At 38.6% G+C, this 21081-nt stretch overlaps 1 protein-coding gene across 1 annotated transcript in view; it reads left to right on the top strand.

Moving 5' to 3' along the window:
* The window catches only part of SLC2A13 (solute carrier family 2 member 13), a 433421-nt gene that overhangs the window by 190654 nt on the left and 221686 nt on the right, over positions 1-21081 (top strand). The window contains exon 4 of the mRNA XM_004283474.3: positions 15500-15608. Within this exon, the coding sequence (XP_004283522.1) occupies positions 15500-15608 (109 nt within the window). The remainder of the gene's footprint in view (positions 1-15499; positions 15609-21081) is intronic.

Here is a 21081-nt window from a genome sequence, read left to right as displayed (position 1 = left end):
ACATAAACACACACACTCAAAAAGAAAACAAACCACCACAACAACAAAATGAACAGTCAGAACCCTAGGACAAATGGTAAAAGCAAAGCTAAACAGAGAATATCACACAAAGAGACATACCATACACACTCACAAAAAGAGAAAAAAGGAAAAAAATATTTTTAATATATATAAAAAATAAAATCAAAAAAAGAAGAAAACCAATAAACAAATCCACCAATGAGAACAAGCACTAAAAACTAATCTAAGATAAACCTAAAAACCAGAAACAAGTCAGATGCAGAAAGCAAACCCTGAGTCTACAGTTGCTCCCAAAGTCCACCGCCTCAATTTTGGGAACATTCGTTGTCTATTCAGGTATCCCACAGATGCAGGGTTCATCAAGTTGATTGTAGGGATTTAATCCGCTGCTCCTGAGGCTGCACGGAGAAATTTCCCTTTCTCTTCTTTGTTCACACAGCTCCTGGGTTTCAGCTTTGGTTTTGACCTTGCCTCTGCATGTAGGCCACTCTCAGGCATCTGTTCCCCGCCCAGACAGGAGGGGGTTAAAGCAGTGGCTGATTAGGGCTCTCTTGCTCACTCAGGCCAGAGAGAGGGAGGGGTACGGTAGTCATAATTGGAATGCAGGCGAGTCTGCAGTGGCAGAAGCCAGCGTGACATTGCAACAGCCTGATGCATGCTGTGTGTTCTCCTGGGGAAGTTGGTTGTCCCTGGATCTTGGGACCCTGGCAGTGGCGGGCTGCACAGGTTCACCGAGGTGGGTGGTGTGGGTAGTGAACAGTGTTTGCACACAGGATGCCTGGTGGCAGCGGCGACAGCGTTATTGTTTCATGCCTGTCTCTGGGGTCTGAGCTGATAGCTGTGGCTTGCACCCATCTCTGGACCTTCTTTAGGCTGTGCTCTGCCTTCTGTGGGCAGACGGGGAAGGAATCCCCTCCTCTTGCGCACCCCAAAACAATGGTCTCTTACCTCTGAGGCAAGTGCAGACTTTTTCCCGGACTCTGTCCCGGTTAGCTGTGGTTCACTAGCCCCCTTCAGGCTGTGTTCACATAGCCAACCCCAGTCCTCTCCCTGGGGTCGGACCTCCAAAGCCCGAGACTCAGCTCCCAACCCCCACTCTCCCCAGTGGGGAGCAGACAATCCTCTCAGGCTGGGGAGTGCCGGTCGGCACTGAGCGTCTGTGTGGGAATCTCTCCGCTTTGCCCTCTGCACCCGTTGCTGTGCTCTCCTCTGTGGCTCCGAAGCTCCCCCCCTCTGCCACCCGCAGTCTCCGCACGCGAAGGGGCTTCATAGTGTGTGGAAACCTTTCCTCCTTCACAGCTTCCTCCCACTGGTGCAGGTCCTGTCCCTGTTCTTTTGTCTCCGTTTTTTCTTTTTTCTTTTGCCCTACCCAGGTACGTGGGGATTTTCTTGCCTTTTGGGAAGTCTGAGGTCTTCTGCCGTGTTCAGTAGGTATTCTGTAGGAGTTGTTCCACATGTAGATGTATTTTGATATATTTGTGGGGAGGAAGGTGATCTCCACGTCTTACTCCTCCACCATCTTGGTCTCCTTCCCTTCTCCTTGGCCACGGAGGACCACACTCTCCACTCAGCCCTCTCGAATCATCCTCTGGCTGAAGCAGGAGAGGACGGGGGGGCTCCACTTTTGTTCCCTGGGGCTAGCAGGTCCGTTTGGGGCCAGGGTGTGCAGGAGATGCTGCAACGGGGGGTATCCCAGATGGGAGATGCCCACTCCCAGCAGCTCTGCCGACAGCAGTAGCAGTGGTGGCAGTGGCGGCAGCAGCAGCAGTAGCAGCAGCAGTAGAGATAGTCCCTTGCTGCTTTTGATATTCTCTCATTATCTTGGATTTTTGCCATTTAATTACAATGTGTCTTGGTGTGTTCTTCCTTATACTGAATCTGTTTGGGACTGTATGTGCTTCCCGGACCTGGACATCCGTTTCCTTTCTCAGGTTAGTGAAGTTTTCAGCTATTATATCTTCAAATATATTCTCTGCCCCTTTCTCTTGCTGTCTCCTTCTCCCTGTAATGTGAATATTAGTACACTTGATGCTGTCACTGAGGTCTCTTAAACTGTCCTCATTTTCTTTTCTTCTTTTATGTTTCTTCTGTTCAGCTTCAGTGCTTTCCAGTACTCTGTCTTCCAGTTGCTGATATCATCTAATCTACTGTTGATTCCTTCTGGTGTATTTTTTATTTCAGTTATTGTAGTCATCATCAGTTTTTGGTTCTTCTTTGTATTTTCTAACTCTTTTAAAAGCTTCTAACCTCTTAATCTGTTCATCCAATCTTCTCTTGAGTTCTTGGAACATCTTTATAATCATGACCTTAAACTCTTTATTGGGTAGATTTCTTATCTTCACTTCACTTAGTATTTCTTCTGGGGCTTTATTTTGTTCCTTTGTTTGGAACATATTTGTCTGTTACCTCCTTTTGCCTAAGCTCCTGTTTTTATTTCTATGTATTTAATAAGTTGATTATGTTTCCCAGCCTTGGAGAAGTGACCTTTTGTAGGAGACATCCTATGTGTCCCAGAAGCCTACTCTGCTCTGGTCATTAGAACTATATGCTCTATGAGTGCCCCCCATGTGGGCTGTGTGGGTCATCCTGTCATGGAGAGCTTAGAAGTGTGGGTGTTCTGGTAAGTGTGTCTCACTTCTGACCTGGTTGGTTGCCAGGCCCTTCCTTGTGTGGAGGCTGTTGGCTGCTGGTGAGTGGGGCCAGGTCTAGTGCTGGCCCACTGTTAAGCAGTGCTGGTATCTGGGATGGGTAGTTGTTGTGCCAGGGGTCCCAGATCTAGTGTCAGCCTGCTAATGGGTTATGCTAGCTCCTTACATAGCTGTCTGCAGAGGCCAGGGTGTCCTGAAGCTTGTGTTGGCCCACTGGTGGGGAGGGGAGGAATCTTAGGGTGGCTTACTGAGGGACCCAAAGTGTCCCAGAGTTGGTATGCTGGTGGGTGTGGCCAGGGTTCAAGAGTTCCCTGCTCTGGTGCCCGCCTGCTGTTTTGTGACCTGGGTACTGATAGTCTGCGGGTCCATGGTTGTCCTGGGGCTCATGTTCACCACTGGTGGGTGGGGTCAGAGCCCAGGGGATTCCACAGCTGGTGCCCACCCATTGGTAGGTGAGACCTTGACCTGGGACTAATGCCTGCCCATTGTTGGGCAAGGCACATTCTGGGGTCTCTGGCTATAGGACCCTGGGGGTCCCAGAATTGATGTGTGACCTGCTGGTGGGTTGGGTCTGGGTCTCTGGTATCCTGGGGCTGGTGCCTGCTCACTGGTGGGTAAAGCTGGTCCTATGTCTAGTATAGGCCCACTGGTGGGCTGAACTGCATCCTGGGGTCTCTAGCTGCAGGGCTCTATGGGTCCCGGGCCTAGTGTATTGCCTGGTGTGCAGGGCTGTGTCCTGGACCCTCTGGTGGACAAGGCCATGTCCCAGGACAGCTGAGGGCTCAGGGGGTCTTAAGGCAACAGGTCTGCTGGTGGGTGGGTAGATGCTTTGTCCTTGCCTGGGTAGATGCTTGGCCTGAGGCATCCCAGTACAGGTGGTAACAGGCTGGTAGGTGGTGCCGTGTCCTGGATCTAATAAGCTGAGGGAGGATTCCAAAATGGTGCTTGCCTGCAGTAGTGTCCTTGTGGTAGAAGAAGCTCCCAGAAATGGCTGCTGCCAGGGTCTTTGTCCCCAGTGTGAGCTCCAGTTGCCTCCTGCCTCTCTGGAATGCTCTCCAAGGTCAGCAGGTAGGTCTGACCCAGGCACTTGTCAAATTACTGTTTCTCCCCTGGGTCCCAGAGTGTGTGAGATTTTGTGTGCACCCTATAAGAGTGGAGTCTTTTATTTCCCACAAGCCTCTGGCTCTCCAAAAATTAAAGTCTGCTGGCCTTCAAAGTGAAACACTCTGGGGCCTCATCTTCTGAGTGTAGGACTCCCTGACTGGGGAGCCTAATGTGGACCTCAGACCCCTCACTTCTTGGGGAGAACCTCTGCAGTTGTAATTATCCTCCCATTTGTGGGATGTTCACCCTGGGGTATGGGTCTTGACTCTACGCCTCTGCCCCTCTTACCCATCTTGTTGTGGTTTCTTCTTCATTTCTTCAGTTGTAGAGCATCTTTTTTTCTAGTCTTCCAGTCTTTCTCTTTAATAGTTGCTCTGTAAATAGTTGTGATTTTGGTGTTCCCATCGGAGGAGGTAAGCTCAGGGTCTTCCTACTCTGCCATCTTGGCCACACCTCAGAACATCTTTATTTCTTACTCTATATTTAATAACTATCACATATTTTTTTCACAGGTAGGAGACAATTATTTTTATTTTTCTTTATCTTTTTTCATATAGCCTTAATAAGTTTGTTTTGGTTCTTTTTTGTTTCTCATTCATGGATATTTTTGAAATAAATATGGTGTTCCAAGAATCATGCTGACAGAAAACACAGTCTCTTTCCTTTAAGATGTTATATTTCAAGGTACCACATATGTTTGCAGCAGTCATGCTTCCAGAATCTGGTGGAACAAACGTGATTTTAGATATTCTGCCCCACTGTAAGATCATGGGCCCTTTAATTCGTCCTGGTTTTTATCTTTTTGGTATCTTTATTCATGGTAACTGTCACATGTAAAGCTAAATATAGCAAGAAAGAACAGTATGAAATACATGAATCATGGTTAGATTTTCATCTTTATTCTCAATAGTCCTTATTTGTTGAATGCTTGAATCTAAAAAAAAGTCATGTTAATAGAATATGTTCAAATATACATATAGAATTCAAATATCCATATAAATACATACTTTTTTAACCAAGCAAATGATTAATGTTTAGAAACATAGTTCATATATCTTAAAATGTTTAACTGATAGTAATGTAGAAATAGTTAGATTCTAGGAAGGCTACATGTGACCTAAAATGAAGTCAGGGGCATAAGATCATTCTGATTTATCTGTATTTGTATGAATAGTTTGGCAGTATATATAAATGAATTTGATAGAACTGCCATTCATTACAGGAGCCTGAAGTATAATTCCTATTGATTTATCACCTTGTGTTTATCAGTCATCTGTGTAGGAGTGTTCTGTTAATTATAAAAGATATATAAATTATAAGTATAGAGTTAATCTATTTTTATGTTAATGAAGCTTTTTGAATTATTTTATGGGACCTTAAGAATGAAATCTCTGTGTTTACATAGAGGGAAACCCTATGTAATTTATTGACAGTTGTTTTTATTCAAAACTTCCAAATTGTATTCAACTACGGAGAAATTCTACAGAGCTGATGGATGAAATCATAGCATCACTATTTGAGTTTTGGTGCAATATACTTCACATGTATTACCACCTTTAATTATCAAAATACAATTGTGAAGTAGATGTTATCTCATATGAGTCATGCCAGGCTCAGAAAGGGTAAGGAACCCACCCAAGGTCACACAGCTTCTACATAGCTGAGCTGGATTTGAATCTGGGTTTCCCTGTTTTGGAGATTCTTACTCTTTATACTGTTCAACGCTGCTTATGGTTGTATAGCCTTTAGCAGATGCAAGTCATACACTGTCTTATATCTTAGTGTTTAATATCTATTGAAAAGTTAGGTAAGTGAGAAACTTTATATCACTAAGAATGACAACTTGTTATGAAAATACTGTCAGTATACCATCAGGTTAAAAGTATGTGTCCTTTCATTTAAAAATTGCTTTGCTAAAGACAGTATTAATGTTAAGAATATAATTGTTTAAGGACTGCTCATTTATTTACTAAGAATTACTCATTTATTTAAAAAAAAGATACTTCACTTTGCTCAAGAAAGGTTTTCTAAAGTAGTAATTCTTAACATTCTTCCCCTCAGCAGCACACCACACTCCCATGGCTGTTATGAAGTTCAGAGATCTCTCATTTGAGGATTGCTTGGCTAGGGGATATATTTTATGATGGCTTTTGTTATATAGATACATTTGATGAAGGAAATATTTTTAGAATTTAAAAAGAATTCTTGGTAGTAACAGGAGTAGGTTTTTGAAAAACAGTATTTTAGTAGCATTAAGCCCTATCACAGAAAACAGTCTTTACTTTAGCAACCTGGAATAATAATGACTAGATTACTGAGTCAGTGCATACTGTACCATGATCAGCTCACAAACAGGCAGCTGTAGATAATCAGCCCAACACAACATCTTGGCAAATTGATTCTTTAGAAGAATTTCAGAATGTGTTGGCATAAATGCCAGACTGTGAAGGAATGATTGAACTACATGGGGTTGAATTTATCAATAGCAGCAGTCCGTTCTTCTGAACAGAACATGTGCCAAGCACCAGCTTGTAATCACAAACATCATCTGCTGCATATTGAAGAGGAAAGCAGCATGGCTGTACTCAAGATCTTATGGTAGTTTATAATTAATCACAACATTGTTTAGCAACTTGCAGTGTATTCAGATTGCTTCATTCTTGATCTCAATAGCCATTATTTGCTCCAGTGTTTCTTTCTCCCTTCTTCCCTTTCCTCCTTCTTTTCTTCTTCATGTTCATTAAACAGATGTTTATTGAATCTCTTCTATTTGCATGTCCCTAAGCTAAGTACAATGGGAAGCAAAATGATAAAACAGAGATAAAACCTGGGCCATTCACCCCACATAATCCAGTATAAAGATCGTAATCCAGTATGGAAGAGACATCAGCTACGTAACCTGTAAAACAAATTAGCCATCAGTGAGAACATAAGAGAAGTATGAAACTGACACCATCATTCCGATGAGAGAATATCTTCTTTTGGGAACAGGGGCGACCTCATAGGACAGGAACATTATACGAGACAGAAATGTAAAAATATGAGGCTTCTTTGTGTAAAACAGGCTACCTAAAGATTGTTGAAGCCACGTGTGTTAGAGAAGAAGTAGTGTGAGATAAGTCTTGAAAGGCAGGAGTGTGCCTTTCATGAAGTAGACCCTGATGGGTCTGTTATCAAAAGTTTTGAGCAGGTCAGTGAAGAAAGTGATCAGTGTTATGCTTTAGTAGACAGGATGGAAGCAATGTGGAGAGGCTGGATTGATTCAGTAGAGACGGGAGATGTGGAGACCATATACAAACAAGGCATTGTTATTGAATACATAACGTGTGAGTTAGTATTAGTCAGGGTTTTCCAAAGAAATAGAACCAATAGGACATCTATGTCTATATCTATATCTGTATCTATATCTATATTTATATCTAATATGTATATGTATATAATATATCTATATATATATCTCCTATGAGATTTATTTATTATGGGGAATGGGCTCACATGATAATGGAGGCTGAGAAGACAGTCTACTCTGCCCTTGGCAAGCTGGAGACCCAGGAGAGCTGATGGTGAAAGTCCCAGTGAGAGGGCAGGAGAAAACAATGTCCCAGCTCTATAATAGGCAGGCTGAGAGAACAGACCTTCCCTTCTTCCTCTTTTTGTTGTATTTTAGGTCCTCATGGATTGGATGAGGCCCATCCACATTGGGGAGGGCAATCTGCTTTACTCAGTCTACCTATTCAGATGTTAGTCTTATCCAGATACCCTCATAGACATATCCAGAAGTAATGTTTAATCAAATATCTGGGCACCCTGTAACCCAGTAAAGCTGACACACAAATTAACCATTACGCATAGTGTATGCCTGGAAGTTTACTATCTCTAATCTTCATATTAGCAAGATTGAATAACATGCACAAAACCTCATGGCAGCTGAGCGGGGGAGCTGGAATTTCAACGGCGGCCTGCACAACTACTGTCCACTGCCATGTAGTCTCACCAAGGACACAGATGAGAGCCCCCAGATGAGAGCCCAGCAGGGCGGTAGAGAGCTGGGGAGGGCACGTATGCAAAAGCAAGAGAAGTTTTTCTGACATTTTGTGGAAAGAAGTCAGGTATATATACATTAATTTTCATTAGAATTTGGCAACTCATTGGATATGGAAATTAGGAAGAGGGAATGAATAGCCAAATGCCACATTTTTTTTATCCTGACTTAATGTGAAATTAGGTACCATAGGGTTTGGGGTGAGAAATGACGACTTCTCTTTTATATGACCTTAAGCTGGCATACCCTTTCTGGGTTCTTCCCTATTCCTCAGTCTGATAATACTTTACATGTACCTCTGTCAGAGCCCTTAGACTTTTGTGGTGCAACTCGTTTTGTTTCTGTGTGTGATTCCCTCCCCACTCATATTATGAGTTCTTGCAGGGCAGGGCCTCTTCATGTTTCTGTACCTAGCAAAGAGTAGGCTGATGGTCGGTGCTTCAAGTATGCTAAGTGAGCTAGGGAATACTTGGTCTGAGAGGCTGCAGAGAACAATGGAAGTCCAAGGAGGAGGAAGAAGGAGGGAGTGTTTGAAATGGATGTTGTTGAGAATGTAATTGAGAGCCAACTCGAGATGAATGGTGCTCCTCAGGTAGCATGGAGGGCCTGACTCACAGAAACCCTTAATTTGCCATGAAACCAGGTCTATTTTCCTAATTATTTGTAAACAATGTTCAACTCCCTGGATATAGGATTGGAGAAGAGAACAGATTGAAATGAATGATTTGAGATAGATAACTCGAGAGTAAAGAATGGCAATAGTGGCAAGTGAGGCCATAAGAAAGATAAGAGAAAAAAAAAGATTGAGGGATTGAGTCATGATGAACACAGAGAATGTGTATTCCTGTAGCTTGAAAGTGCTTTAGTTTTGTCACTCATACTATTCATAATTGTTGATTTTTTTTTTTTTTTTTTTGCGGTACGCAGGCCTCTCACTGATGTGGCCTTTCCCATTGCGGAGCACAGGCTCCGGACGCGCAGGCTCAGCGGCCATCGCTCATGGGCCTAGCCACTCCGCAGCATGTGGGAACTTCCTGGACTGGGACGCGAACCCGTGTCCCCTGCATTGGCAAGCGGACTCTCAACCACTGAGCCACCAGGGAAGCCCTGATTTTCTTTTTATGCTAAGGAAAATCAGCTCATTTAAGTATACATATAAAATTTCTTGTCATTTATGGCATGAAAGAAGTTAGCTCAAGTCCTAGCTCTACATACTTGTGACCTTTGGAAAGTTACCTGATCTCTATGTACTTCTTTCCTCAATAATATTACCTGTTCTTTCTTACTTGGTAGCACTCTTATGATGATGAAAAATGGTTCATAAGGCATGAAGAGGTATCAAAATATTAGAAAATTCATTGAGATTTGAACAGATACCTAATACTCTTGGTGTTATGGACTGAATGTTTGTGTCTCCCCAAAATTCATATGTTGAAGCCCTAATGCCTAAAGTGATGGTGTTTGGAGATGGAGCTTTTGGGAGATAATTGGTTTAGATGAGGTCATGAGAGTGAAACCCTCTCTCATGAAGAAGAAAACAGACCTCTCCCTCCCCCCTCCCCCCTCCTCCCTCCCTCCTTCCCTCTCTCCCTTTCTCCCTCCCTCCCTCCTTCCCTCTCTCCCTTTCTCCCTTCCTCCCTTTTTCCCTCCCTCCCTCCCTCCCTCCTTCTCTCCCTCTCTCCCTCTCTCCCTTTCTCCCTGCCTCCCTCCCTCCATTATTCCTTGGCTTATGGCTACATCAATTCAGTATCTGCATTCATGGTCACATTGCCTTCTCCCATTCTGTCCTGAATCTCCCTCTGCCTCCCTCTTATAGGGATACATGTGATTGCATTTAGGGCCAACCCAGATAATCCAGGATAATCTTCCCACATCAAAAATCCTTAACTTAATCACATCTGCACAGTCTTTTTTTTTGACATCTAAGGTAACATTAACAAGTTCCAGGGATTAGCAGGTATGTATATTTTGAGGGGCCATTATTCAGCCTTCCATAGTCTTGCTCAAAGTTTATCAATTTTATTGATATCTTCAAAGAGCCAGATTTTGGTTTCATTAATTTTTTTTCTCAATTGTCTCCTTATCTATTTAGTGGATTTCCATTCTGATCTTTATTATTTTATCTTGTGCTTTTTTCAGGTTTTCTTTGTCACTCTTCTTCTGGTTTTGTAAGGTGGAAGCCAAGGTCATTGCTATAAATTTTCCTGTTATACTTTAGCTCCATTCCACAGATTTTCATATGATGCATTTTCATATTCTTTCAGTTCAGAATACTTTCTCATTTCCCATTCTTCCTTTGATCCATGGAAATATGTTATTCCGTTTCTGATCTGGAGGGAATTTTCCAGTTATCTTTCAGTTTATTGATTTGTATATTAATTTTATTACGATCAAAGAACATTCTTTATATGACTTGAATCCTTTTAAATTAATTGAAGCTAGATTTAGAGCTCAGAATATAATATCATCTATCTCAGTAAATGTTCCAAGACATTTACCATGCCTTTACTCGTGGAAAGAACGTTTGGTCTGTAGGGTGTTGTCTAAGTGTCAGGTCAAGTTTGTTGATCGTGCTGTTGATGTCTTCTGTATCTTGGCTGATTATCAGCCTACTTTTACTATTACTCAGAAAAAGGTGATGAAATATCCAAGTATAATTGTGGGTTTTTCTATTTTCCCTTGCAGTTGTGTTGTTTGTTTCACATATTTTGAAGCTTTTATTAGGTGCAGAGACATTTAGGATTGTTATATCCTCTTGCTGAATTAATCCCATTATCATTACAAGTTGTACTTTCTTGCCTTTTTGCATGCCTCGTAATTTTATATGGTATGCCAGACATTAAAAATTTTATCTTACTGTTGAACTTAGTTGTGGGATGCTATTCAGTTACTGGGAAGCATTTGGGTCTTTCATTTAAACTGTTTAGATGGTGCCCAAGCAATGTTTAATCCAGGACTAAATTTATACCATTACTGAGGTAAAAACCCTTCTGAATATTCTTCCTTATGCTCTAGGTTTTTCACTCTCAGTCCTGTGTAAATTCCTGGGGTTCATTTCTTTCATCCTTTCCTGTGGCTCCTTCCCCTGACTGGGTAGTTTCCTCACACACATCCACTGATCAGTATTCAACTGAAAAGTCAAGGAGCCCTGCAGATCTCCAGTGTCCTCTCCGTGAGTCTCTCTCCTCTCCAGCACGCTGCCCTGGGAACTCTAGCCACCTGGATCCTGAGCTGCATCTTTTCAACTCAAGGAGACCACCAGTGTCTACCTGCTTTCCCCTCCCTGTGCTATAGCCTGGATACTTTTTTCCAGGCTTAGGCTTAGGGTTCATCTCATTTGCTTCCTGAATATCAGGGGTCACTATTCTTTGTCCCATTGTCATGAGAACTGCTGTTTCATGCATTTTTGCCTGACTTTTTAGTTGTTTCATGTTGGAGGTAAATCTGATAACTGTTACTCCATCTTGGCTGGAAGTGGAAGTCAAGAGCTGGACTTTTATACAAAGTGTGTTCTAGTACATTTTTAATCATACCTGGAGAAACTTTTGTAGACTCAGCTTCCTCACAGACCTCCTGTCCACAGGAGTGGTTGCACTTGTTGCACTGTCCTTTTCAGCCCTGCCACCAGAGCCACCAGAGCACCTGCCACACCTGGACAACCGTTGTGAAAGTTACTTAGTATGAGGTGTCCAGAATGACAGAAAAGATGAACCCATTTGCGGTTTTTGCCTCTATTGTTTTATCATGTGTTACATTTTGAGCTCTGCATTTCCATTCTACTTTTGTTATCTAGAGGTTTTAGTTTTTATTGTGTGGGAATTTCTGTATTTCAAAGACACATGTTTTGTTAAAAATAAGGTGTGAAATGGTTGTATACATAAAAATGTTTTTAATTACAAAAATCAAAAGAAATGTAATTAGAGCACGACATTTTAAATTTTCACTTATGAACATTCAACCAATTCATGTATTTGAATTTGTCTTTGCCTCATAGCTTCTGTGATATTAAGATTAATAGTTTGCATTTGTTAAGTTAGTTTTACTGCCTAATAAAGCTAGGTTTATGATTTTAATAAAAGGAAATTTTTTACTTTTGTTCATGTATAATCAGATATGCAGCTGCTGTGACCAAAATTTACCTTTAAAAAAACAATCCAGTCTTATAAAGGAACTACCGTTGTTTATTTTTTACAGGAAATCCAAAAGAAAGTCCAAATCCTAGATTAGTTTCTGCTGTACAGCAAAATGAATCAGTTACACATATACATATATCCACTCTTTTTTAGATTCTTTTCCCATATGGGTCATTACAAAGTATTGAGAAGAGTTCCCTCTACTATTCAGTAGGTCCTTCTTAGTTATCTATTTTATATATAGTAGTGTGTATATGTCAATCCCAATCTCCCAGTATATCCCTCCCCTCCCCCACTGCTTTCCCCCCTGGTAACCATGTTTGTTTTCTACATCTGAGACTGTATTTCTGTTTTGTAAATTAGTTCATTTGTACCATTTTCTTTTAGATTGCACATATAAGTGATATCATAAGATATTTGTGTTTCTCTGTCTCACTTACTTCACTCAGTATGACAATCTCTAGGTCCATCCATGTTGCTGCAAATGACATTATTTCATTCTGTTTTATGGCTGAGTAATATTCCATTGTATATATGTACCACATCTTTATCCATTCCTCTGTCAATGAACATTTAGGTTGCTTCCATGTCCTGGCTATTGTAAATAGTGCTGCAGTTAACATTGGGGTGCATGTATGTTTTCAAATTATGGTTTTCTCCAGATATATGCCCAGGAGTGGGATTGCAGGATCATATGGTAGCTCTGTTTTTAGTTTTTTAAGGAACCTCCGTACTGTTCTCCGTAATGGTTGTACCAATTTACATTGCCACCAACAGCATAGGAGGGCTCCCTTTTCTCCACACCCTCTCCAGCATTTATTGTTTGTAGATTTTTTGATGTTGGCCATTCTGACCGGTGTGAGGTGATACCTCATTGTAGTTTTGATTTTGCATTTCTCTAATAATTAGTGATGTTGAGCATCTTTTCATGTGCTTTTTGGCCATCTGTATGTCTTTGGAGAAATGTCTATTTAGATCTTCCGCCCACTTTTTGATGAGTTGTTTGGGTTTTTTTTGATATTGAGCTGCATGAGCTATTTGTATATTTTGGAGATTAATCCCTTGTAAGCTGCTTCTTTTGCAAATATCTTCTCTCATTATGTGGGTTGCCTTTTCATTTTGTTTATGGTTTCCTTTGCTGTGCTAAAGCTTTTAAGTTTAATCAGGTCCCATTTGTTATTTTTATTTTTATTACTCTAGAAGGTGGATTAAAAAAGAACTTGCTGCAATTTATGTCAAAGAGTGTCCTGCCTATGTTTTCCTCTAAGAGTTTTATAATATCTGTCCTTACATTTAGGTCTTTAATCCATTTTGACTTTATTTTGTGTACAGTGTTAGGGAGTGTTCTAATTTCATTCTTTTACAGGTAGCTGTCCAGTTTTCCCAGCACCACTGATTGAAAAGACTTGTCTTTTCTCCATTGTATATTCTTGCCTCCTTTATCATAGACTAGGTGACCATAGGTGTTTGGATTTTTCTCTGGACTTTCTGTCCTGTTCCACTGATATGTATTTCAGTTTTTGTGCCAGTTCCATACTGTTTTGACTACTGTAGCTTTGTAGTATAGTCTGAAGTCAGGGAGCCTGATTCCTCCAGCTCCTTTTTTCAAAGCCCAGATTTTTTAAAACTAGGAAATAAATATGTGATGTTTATGTGATAATCGGATAAATATATCATGTTTATGTGATAATTTATCTCTTGATATTTTGGCAAGTCAAACTTTAATCCAAAGTTGTCATAATTTTCTCTTTGTTTTTCTGCCCTCCAAAATCAGTATTACCTAATCTGTCTGTCAAACCATGGAACAGTTTAATAGTGAAAGTAGATACAGCTATCCAAAGATTATGTTAGATTTCTTGCAGAAGGCCAGTTTGTCATCTGTGGAGTTTCTTAAAAGCTAAAAAAGGGTTTGGGTGTTTTTTGTTTTGTTACAACATCATAGATGTCATTTTAAAATTTTTCCATGGTATATAAGGTAAATTATCATCTTTTATTTGAATTTTTTTGATTTTGGAAATAGGTAGATGTTTATGTGATGCTGTGCACATTTCTTATTTTGTGGCTCATTCATAGATATCTAAATTTGCAGATGAGTCTGCTTATCTTTCAGAGAACTGACCCAGATATATTTCAATATTGTCACAAAGTCTACCTATTTCATATAATCTTTCTGATATACTAGGTTTTAATACCGCTTTACTTGAATCTAAAACATTTTGACATTTATAATACTCTCAGCCTGCTTTCTAAATGGGTGTGTCCAGTCTTAGCATTTAGAGACAAAATTGTTTGCAGTAAATCAAGTCTTCATGTGATTGTAATCATACCTGTGTAGAGATGAATATCCTCACCCCAGTAATGTTCAGTTCTCATTAATCCCCTGGCTTAACATCCTGTATTAACTTTTATTGCTGAGACAATAGCACGTTCTAGTCCATATCCCATTTCTGTGAACTGGAATATTAGATTTCCAAAAGATTCTGAAATGGTGAAATTTCCTCAGAATTTAATTTACTTGACTTGGTTTAGGGTTCACTAATGAAAATTGCCTCCAGGAAAAATGCTGCTAATGAAGCAGTTAACATCCCAGTGATCCCAGGCTATACCATAGGTCCTAGGAGTCAACTCTGGTCGCATAAGGACACTATATAGAATGCCTCTTAAGGCTAAGGTGAAGGCGTAACAAGCGCTTCTGAGAATAGAAGGGGCCCTTTAGGTAATTATGCTCAGACAACAGGCATCAATTGGTTAGTCATCTTACTTAAGGCCTCAGTGGTTCAGATCTACAGCTTTTCAGAATTGGTCTAGAATTCTGATATAGGGACCAAGGGATCTGCACCATTTTGAGAGCCCATTTATATTTTGAAATGATCATTGAATACCTCTTAGGGAACTATTAAAAATATCTAGAAATATCATACATATATGCCTATATAAAATAGACATTAAATTTCATCTTCTTTTTACCTTTTGGGTAATTTTTATTAATAATATCCATTGCAGTCATAACCAAGTCTGATATCACCCCCAAATTCCTTAACTTGAATTAAATATATTGGAATGAATATTGTTACTTTAGTCAAATAAATTGTAATGAATCTGTTACTTGTTTCATTGTTTTTAATGAATGCTATTCTTTCGGTTGATTAAAGCAATTTTTCCAGTGACTTTGTAAATAGTCCCACATTGAATGGATTTTAAATAGTAATTAATTGCCCAGGAAGCAGAAGAACAAAGAGTGGTTAATACAGCTCATAGGGATTTAAGGAAGAATAATTTGTGACAGTTACAGTTATGTAGATCTTTCTAGTATCCATAAATCGCTTTAACTTGAATTCTCTCTTGTTGATTTTATAGTTTTAACTCAAATATGTACTGTTTTCAAAAATATATTGTGCCCAGGTTTCTATAAAAATACATGTGTTCTATTTTTAAATGTCCAGTCATGTTGATTTCACAGAGATTTGGGGAAATTTATCCTAATGGGAATAATTACTCTGGGAGCTAAAAATAATAGACATGTCCTTCTTTTTCTTTCTTTTTTATAAAAGCTGGACCTGTGATCTGCAGAATGCTGAGTTATCCCCCAACTCGCCGAGCTTTAATTGTGGGTTGTGGCCTACAAATGTTCCAACAGCTCTCAGGCATTAACACCATCATGTATGTATTTCTTTCTGGCTTTTTACTGAAAAGATTGTGAAGGAATTATTTTATATGGAAAAAAAAGAGTAGGACTCTTGGTGATTTGTTTTTATTAAATGTGTAGAATTCTCCTTTTGGAAGATACTTAACCTTACAATTTTTTAAATCCTGTAAAATTGTAACTAGAAGGAAGTGACATTTTGTTTGTTGTAATTATTGACTTTATTTGATCTCACAAAATTTCTCTTTTATGCCATCCAATATGTCCTTATATTCTGAGCTACTGAATATATCATTTTCATAAGCTATTTCTTGATTCACATTAAAAGGTAAAACAAAAGGAAATCACCTGGCATTATTAGAAATTAATGGACACACAGATAACTAGTTCATTTCCTTTTAGGGCAGTCAGTTACAATGCAATGTGATAATAACATTCATAGAAGTATGTTTTTTACAACCAGGGTACAGTGGGCCAGGGATCGAGTGGGAGCAGAGAAGTAGGGAAGACACACAAGTTCCCTGTTTTCTAGTTTTCAGACTAATTCCCAAAGTTATATGTGTGTTGTGGGTGGAGCAGGGTGAATAGTGGGGGGTTCTACCACATTTCATTCATTCAGTATTAAACCCATTTTTGATGGTCTATTTTGTACTAGATACATAGCAGTGAATAAAGTAGACATGGTCCTTGGCCCTACAGAGCATACTGGCTGGTGGAGGAAACAACACATTAAATAAACTCACAGTTTAATACAGAATTTCAAATTTTCATAAGGTCTGTGTAGGACTATATCAGTGGGGGACTTTTAAGATCCTAGGTGATAGAATGTGGGTTAGAGAAAAGCCAAGATTTTTGCTGAGAATCTGGTTGTTGGGTGAAAAGCTCCTAAATCTTAGAAGCTTTCCCCCACTACCTGCTGGTTAAAGTTATTCATTAGAAAAATACAAATTATGTAAAATTAAAACTTACCTAGTAAACCATTTGTATTTGGGACTCTTGATATTTTCCTTTAAAATTACTTGGGTTATAATGAATTATTCCACGGTAATTTGAGAAGAGAGAATTAGTTAAAATAATGGCTAGGGCCCAGTGACCAATTAGATTAAATTGTAATTTGCTAAGAAACTCCATCTTGAATACATCCACGCTGTTTGTGAATTTGACTTTGATGGTAATTCTTGTTGGACTTCAGCTTCCTGGACTACATTTTTAATATTGGTTCTCTCCTCCTTCCCTCTAACATTTACTTTCATTTTTTCCTCACCTTTATCAGCTCTATTTAGGCCCATCTGTTGATATGGTGCCCAGCATTTTTGTTTCTGGATGTTGCACACCGTGACTTTTCTGAGGCATGTCCACTGTCCTCAGTGTGGTGATGATATGGAATTGTAACAAGGCTAGCACCAAGCTTTCAAATAATGCAATGCAGTAATAACCCTATGTGAAAATCTAAATTATCAACCTAAATTAAAATATGCCCTATTTCTGAAAATATTTTTTGTTTGTTCTACTTAATAAACTGTAGAAGTTGAAATGTTTTTATGAAATCCATCTTTCACCCCAAGTTTGTGTGAACCTGAAATATGAGGTATTTTGAATTCTATTTTTTGCCAAGAAAAGTTCATAGAAAGATCATATGGGAAAATACTGAAAGAGAAATCATCCTTACAATTGTATTATATAATCTTACCATGTTTAGTTTTCTTTTTTCTCCCTCATGGGATCTTTATTTCTATCTCCATGAATTATTTAATGTTCTGTCTCAGTTAAGGAAATAGATTTACTTCTTGGAATATTTAGTTTTTTCATTCTCTACTGTGAAAAAAAAATATATGTGGTGTGAGTGTATTTAAGTATCTTTTATTTGTATAACTTATGTTTATATCCTAACCCATACCTTATCATCCTCTTCTATCCTATTGTGCATAGGACTTCTAAGACCTTAAAACCATTACATACTTCAGACACTACATTTAACTTTTAGAAGAGGCAATTTTCTGTTATGACTCTGATCACTTAATTTCAAGCATGCGGCTGAATAGATTATTCTCTATTCACAAGAGAGAAAGAACAGAGCAAATGTAGTTCTGTTTTCCTGATAAATTCCTGGAATATTATTGCACTGCCTCACAGACCAATAAAATATTCTCACATCTGTCAAAATAAAAGGGAGAGTAATGATAGATGAAGATGATGATGATTAATGTGAAGACAGCTCTCTTAAGAAATTCTCATGTGATCTATTCTAAACCCTAGTTATAATGTCAATAATTTTCCATTTTCTGACTAAGAATTTTAATTTTATTAATAAATGGATCCTTCCCACATTATTATTACCACAACCAAAATGTGTATGGGTGAGTAATTAGGTAGGTAGGCAGGTAGGTTGGGAGGGAGAGAGAGAAAAAAAAAAGAGAAAGAAAGAAGACAGCTGGTTTGTCTGGGTTTGATAGCATCTTGCTTCTTTTGAAGAACTTAAAATAAGCTATATTTTGATATGTCTTGATAAACATAAAATCAGTCCATCTTGGACAGGTGGAAGGTATCAGATTTTTACATGGGAAGACCAAGAGGTTCAATGGCTTATTTTAAGGTTACACAGAAAATCCTCAGTAAAGAGAAGGAAATCCAGAATTTTAAGCTTTTTATGTCATCTTCAGGTAAAAGGATCTGTGGGTGTGTGAACTTCTTTTGGACACTCCATACCAGTCCTTTATTTTTAAGCTACTCTTCTTTTAGGTTAATGCTCCCAGCTTCATCTCTTCTTACTCTTCCCTTTTCTACTAACTTAAAGTAGGGGTGGGAAATAGGCAATTATATTGGCTGGGCAGATCATTCTTACCTCTATAACTGCTTTACCTTAATCCCCAGTGGGCCACTTCTTCTATTGTATTTATAAGAGATAATAGAAAATATTTTGGAAAATATGCCCTTGCAATAATAATCTTAATAGGTATCATTATTGAGCATTAATAGCAGTACTACTGTAGCATGTATTAGCTCAGTAAATATTAACAGAAAAGGAAAAATAGGACAAAACTCTTAGCCTGTCTAATGGTGTAATTATTTATTATTGTCATGATAAAAACAAAAATGTTTACTGTTATATATATATATATATATCTAACACTATAAAATATTTTCATAGACATGATCTCCCTTGTTCTTTATACAAATCCTGTCAAGTAGGCAGGGCAGTTCTGTTTATTCTCAAGCCAAGGCAGCAAAGGCTTAATGAGTTAAAGTGACTTGTCCACTCACACAATAAGTTTTAGAGCTGAGGGTAGAACCCTGATTTTCTGACTCTAGGGCACCTGGGCTACCCTTCAGTTGTAAAACACCTGAAATGCCCAGGGCTGACTCTTTAAAGCTTGTTTGGGGGTAATATAAGTCAACAAATCAAAGTTAGTGAAATTCACTACCACTCAAGGATAAAAGTCCAAAACAACTCTGTGCTAAAATAATTGCATCCATCTCAAGAATCATAAAACTCATCAGACTATTTAATCTACTGGTACCCAGTTGAGGCCTTTGCTTTATACTCTGATCTAGAGTTCCTGGGCAGGCCAGGCTGATGGTATGATATTTGTTAATCATATTTAATTAATTTAATTTCATAAGTGCAATATTTCTGAATCTGTTCCATTCTCATATTTTATCCCAACAAGCTCTCCTAGTGTAAAAAATTACCACGCAATCAGGAAACATGGCACAACAATCAGGCCAGATGATGGTAAATGCAGAGAAAAATAAAGGTGACAGGAAATAAGAAGAAAAGGATAAGGATTTATGCTCTCTTATGTTGTAAGTCTGAACCAGAGGTGATGCTTTACTCTTTCTGAGGTCCTCAGCAGGCAGCATGAGTGGACCAAAATACTAACTCACTAATGTGAGCCTTCTCCTCTCTCTGCATCCTCAGTAGGGCTCAGAACATAATCCAAAAAACTATTGAAAGATAATATGCTTATCTCATTGGAATGTTTCAAGATGAGTGTATTTTAGTCATTTGTGTTAATTGGGTGAAAGTCATTGAATGAATGAGGAAATGTTCAGTTTCATGATTCACTCTTTTGAAAGATGAGATTAGAGTGCTGGGAAGAATATTGACCCAGGAATCAGGAAAATTACTTTCAAGATCTGTCTCCACCATGGAACTTTGGGCATGCCAGATAACTGCCTTCATTCTAATTACCTATAAAGTGAAATAGATGGACTTTAATGTACATTTGAACGAGGAAAAATGGAGTTTCAAGTGAAACTTGTGTTTGAACTACTTTAAACCTTTCTTGAGTGAAAAGTTATCAGGAGATTGATTTTAATCTAAAAAGAAAAATGTAAGCAATAAAATGGGAGTTTCATAAGAGATGGTGAGAGTATATTTTCTTGAATATTATAATCTTTTGTTTTCTTTTTATAATTCACAAATAATTGTGTCCTGTAATAGGAATCTTAAAACTACATCTGCTAAAGTATTCATTTATTTATTCTTCAACCAGCATTTACTATATTGTTGATAGACCTTCAGATATTTGGAAACTAAAATTCTTGTCTTTGAGAAGTCTGTATTCTACCTAAGCAGACAGACCAAATAATTATAATGCAGTATTATAAAAAAACAAATTAATATGCTATATGAACACAGAAAAAATGAGTGACTGATTCTACCTCGAAAATAAAGAGGGCACATATAAACGATTTTTTGTTATTTTAAAATTTTTCTTTATATGGAGTCATTTTGGGGGTAGAAACATGGTACATCAGATATTAACACAACCTATGGTGTTAGATCTGAATTTAAATCGAAACCCATCACGCTTGCTAGCTGTGTAAACTCCACAAGCTTCTTAACTTCTCAGAGCCTCAGTGACCTGAAAATCAGGAAGAATATCTCCTGTGGTTCTTGTGATTAAATGAAATATCCTATATGGTTCAGGCCCAAGAGGGGAACTGAGACTATGTAAATAACTTCCCTTCTGCTCACTGTGTGTTGCAGCTTAGAAATTCCAGAGCATTTGTGGAAAGCAGGGCCATTCCATAGTTGATTCATTCTCTTTGGCCCAAACCTGTCCATCAGTCCAGCATTTGAAGCATCCTTTGTAGAAGATAAATTGTTGTAATACCCTTTTTTTTCATACTTGTCTCTAATTTTCAATATATAGAAAGAAGTCAAAATAGTGTTTTTCTTCTAACTTATAAATGTGGTAGGAGTGTTGTCTGCTTCAGTATTAGATACATTCGTTACCTCTTAAGTCAGGGAGAAAAGACTTCAATGACTTTTATTTTTAATTAATTTTTATTGGAGTATAGTTGTTTTACAGTGTTGTGTTAGTTTCTTGCTGTACAGCAAAGTGAGTCAGTCATACGTATACATATATCCACTCTTTATTAGATTTCCTTCCCATTTAGGTCACCACAGAACACTGAGTAGAGTTCCCTGTGCTATACAGTAGGTTCTCATTAGTTTTCTATTTTATACATAGTAGTGTATGT

This window comes from Orcinus orca, chromosome 11 (genome assembly GCF_937001465.1).
Source record: "Orcinus orca chromosome 11, mOrcOrc1.1, whole genome shotgun sequence".
In the NCBI taxonomy this organism is placed as follows: domain Eukaryota; kingdom Metazoa; phylum Chordata; class Mammalia; order Artiodactyla; family Delphinidae; genus Orcinus; species Orcinus orca.
This window is presented reverse-complemented; position numbering and strand designations above follow the sequence as displayed.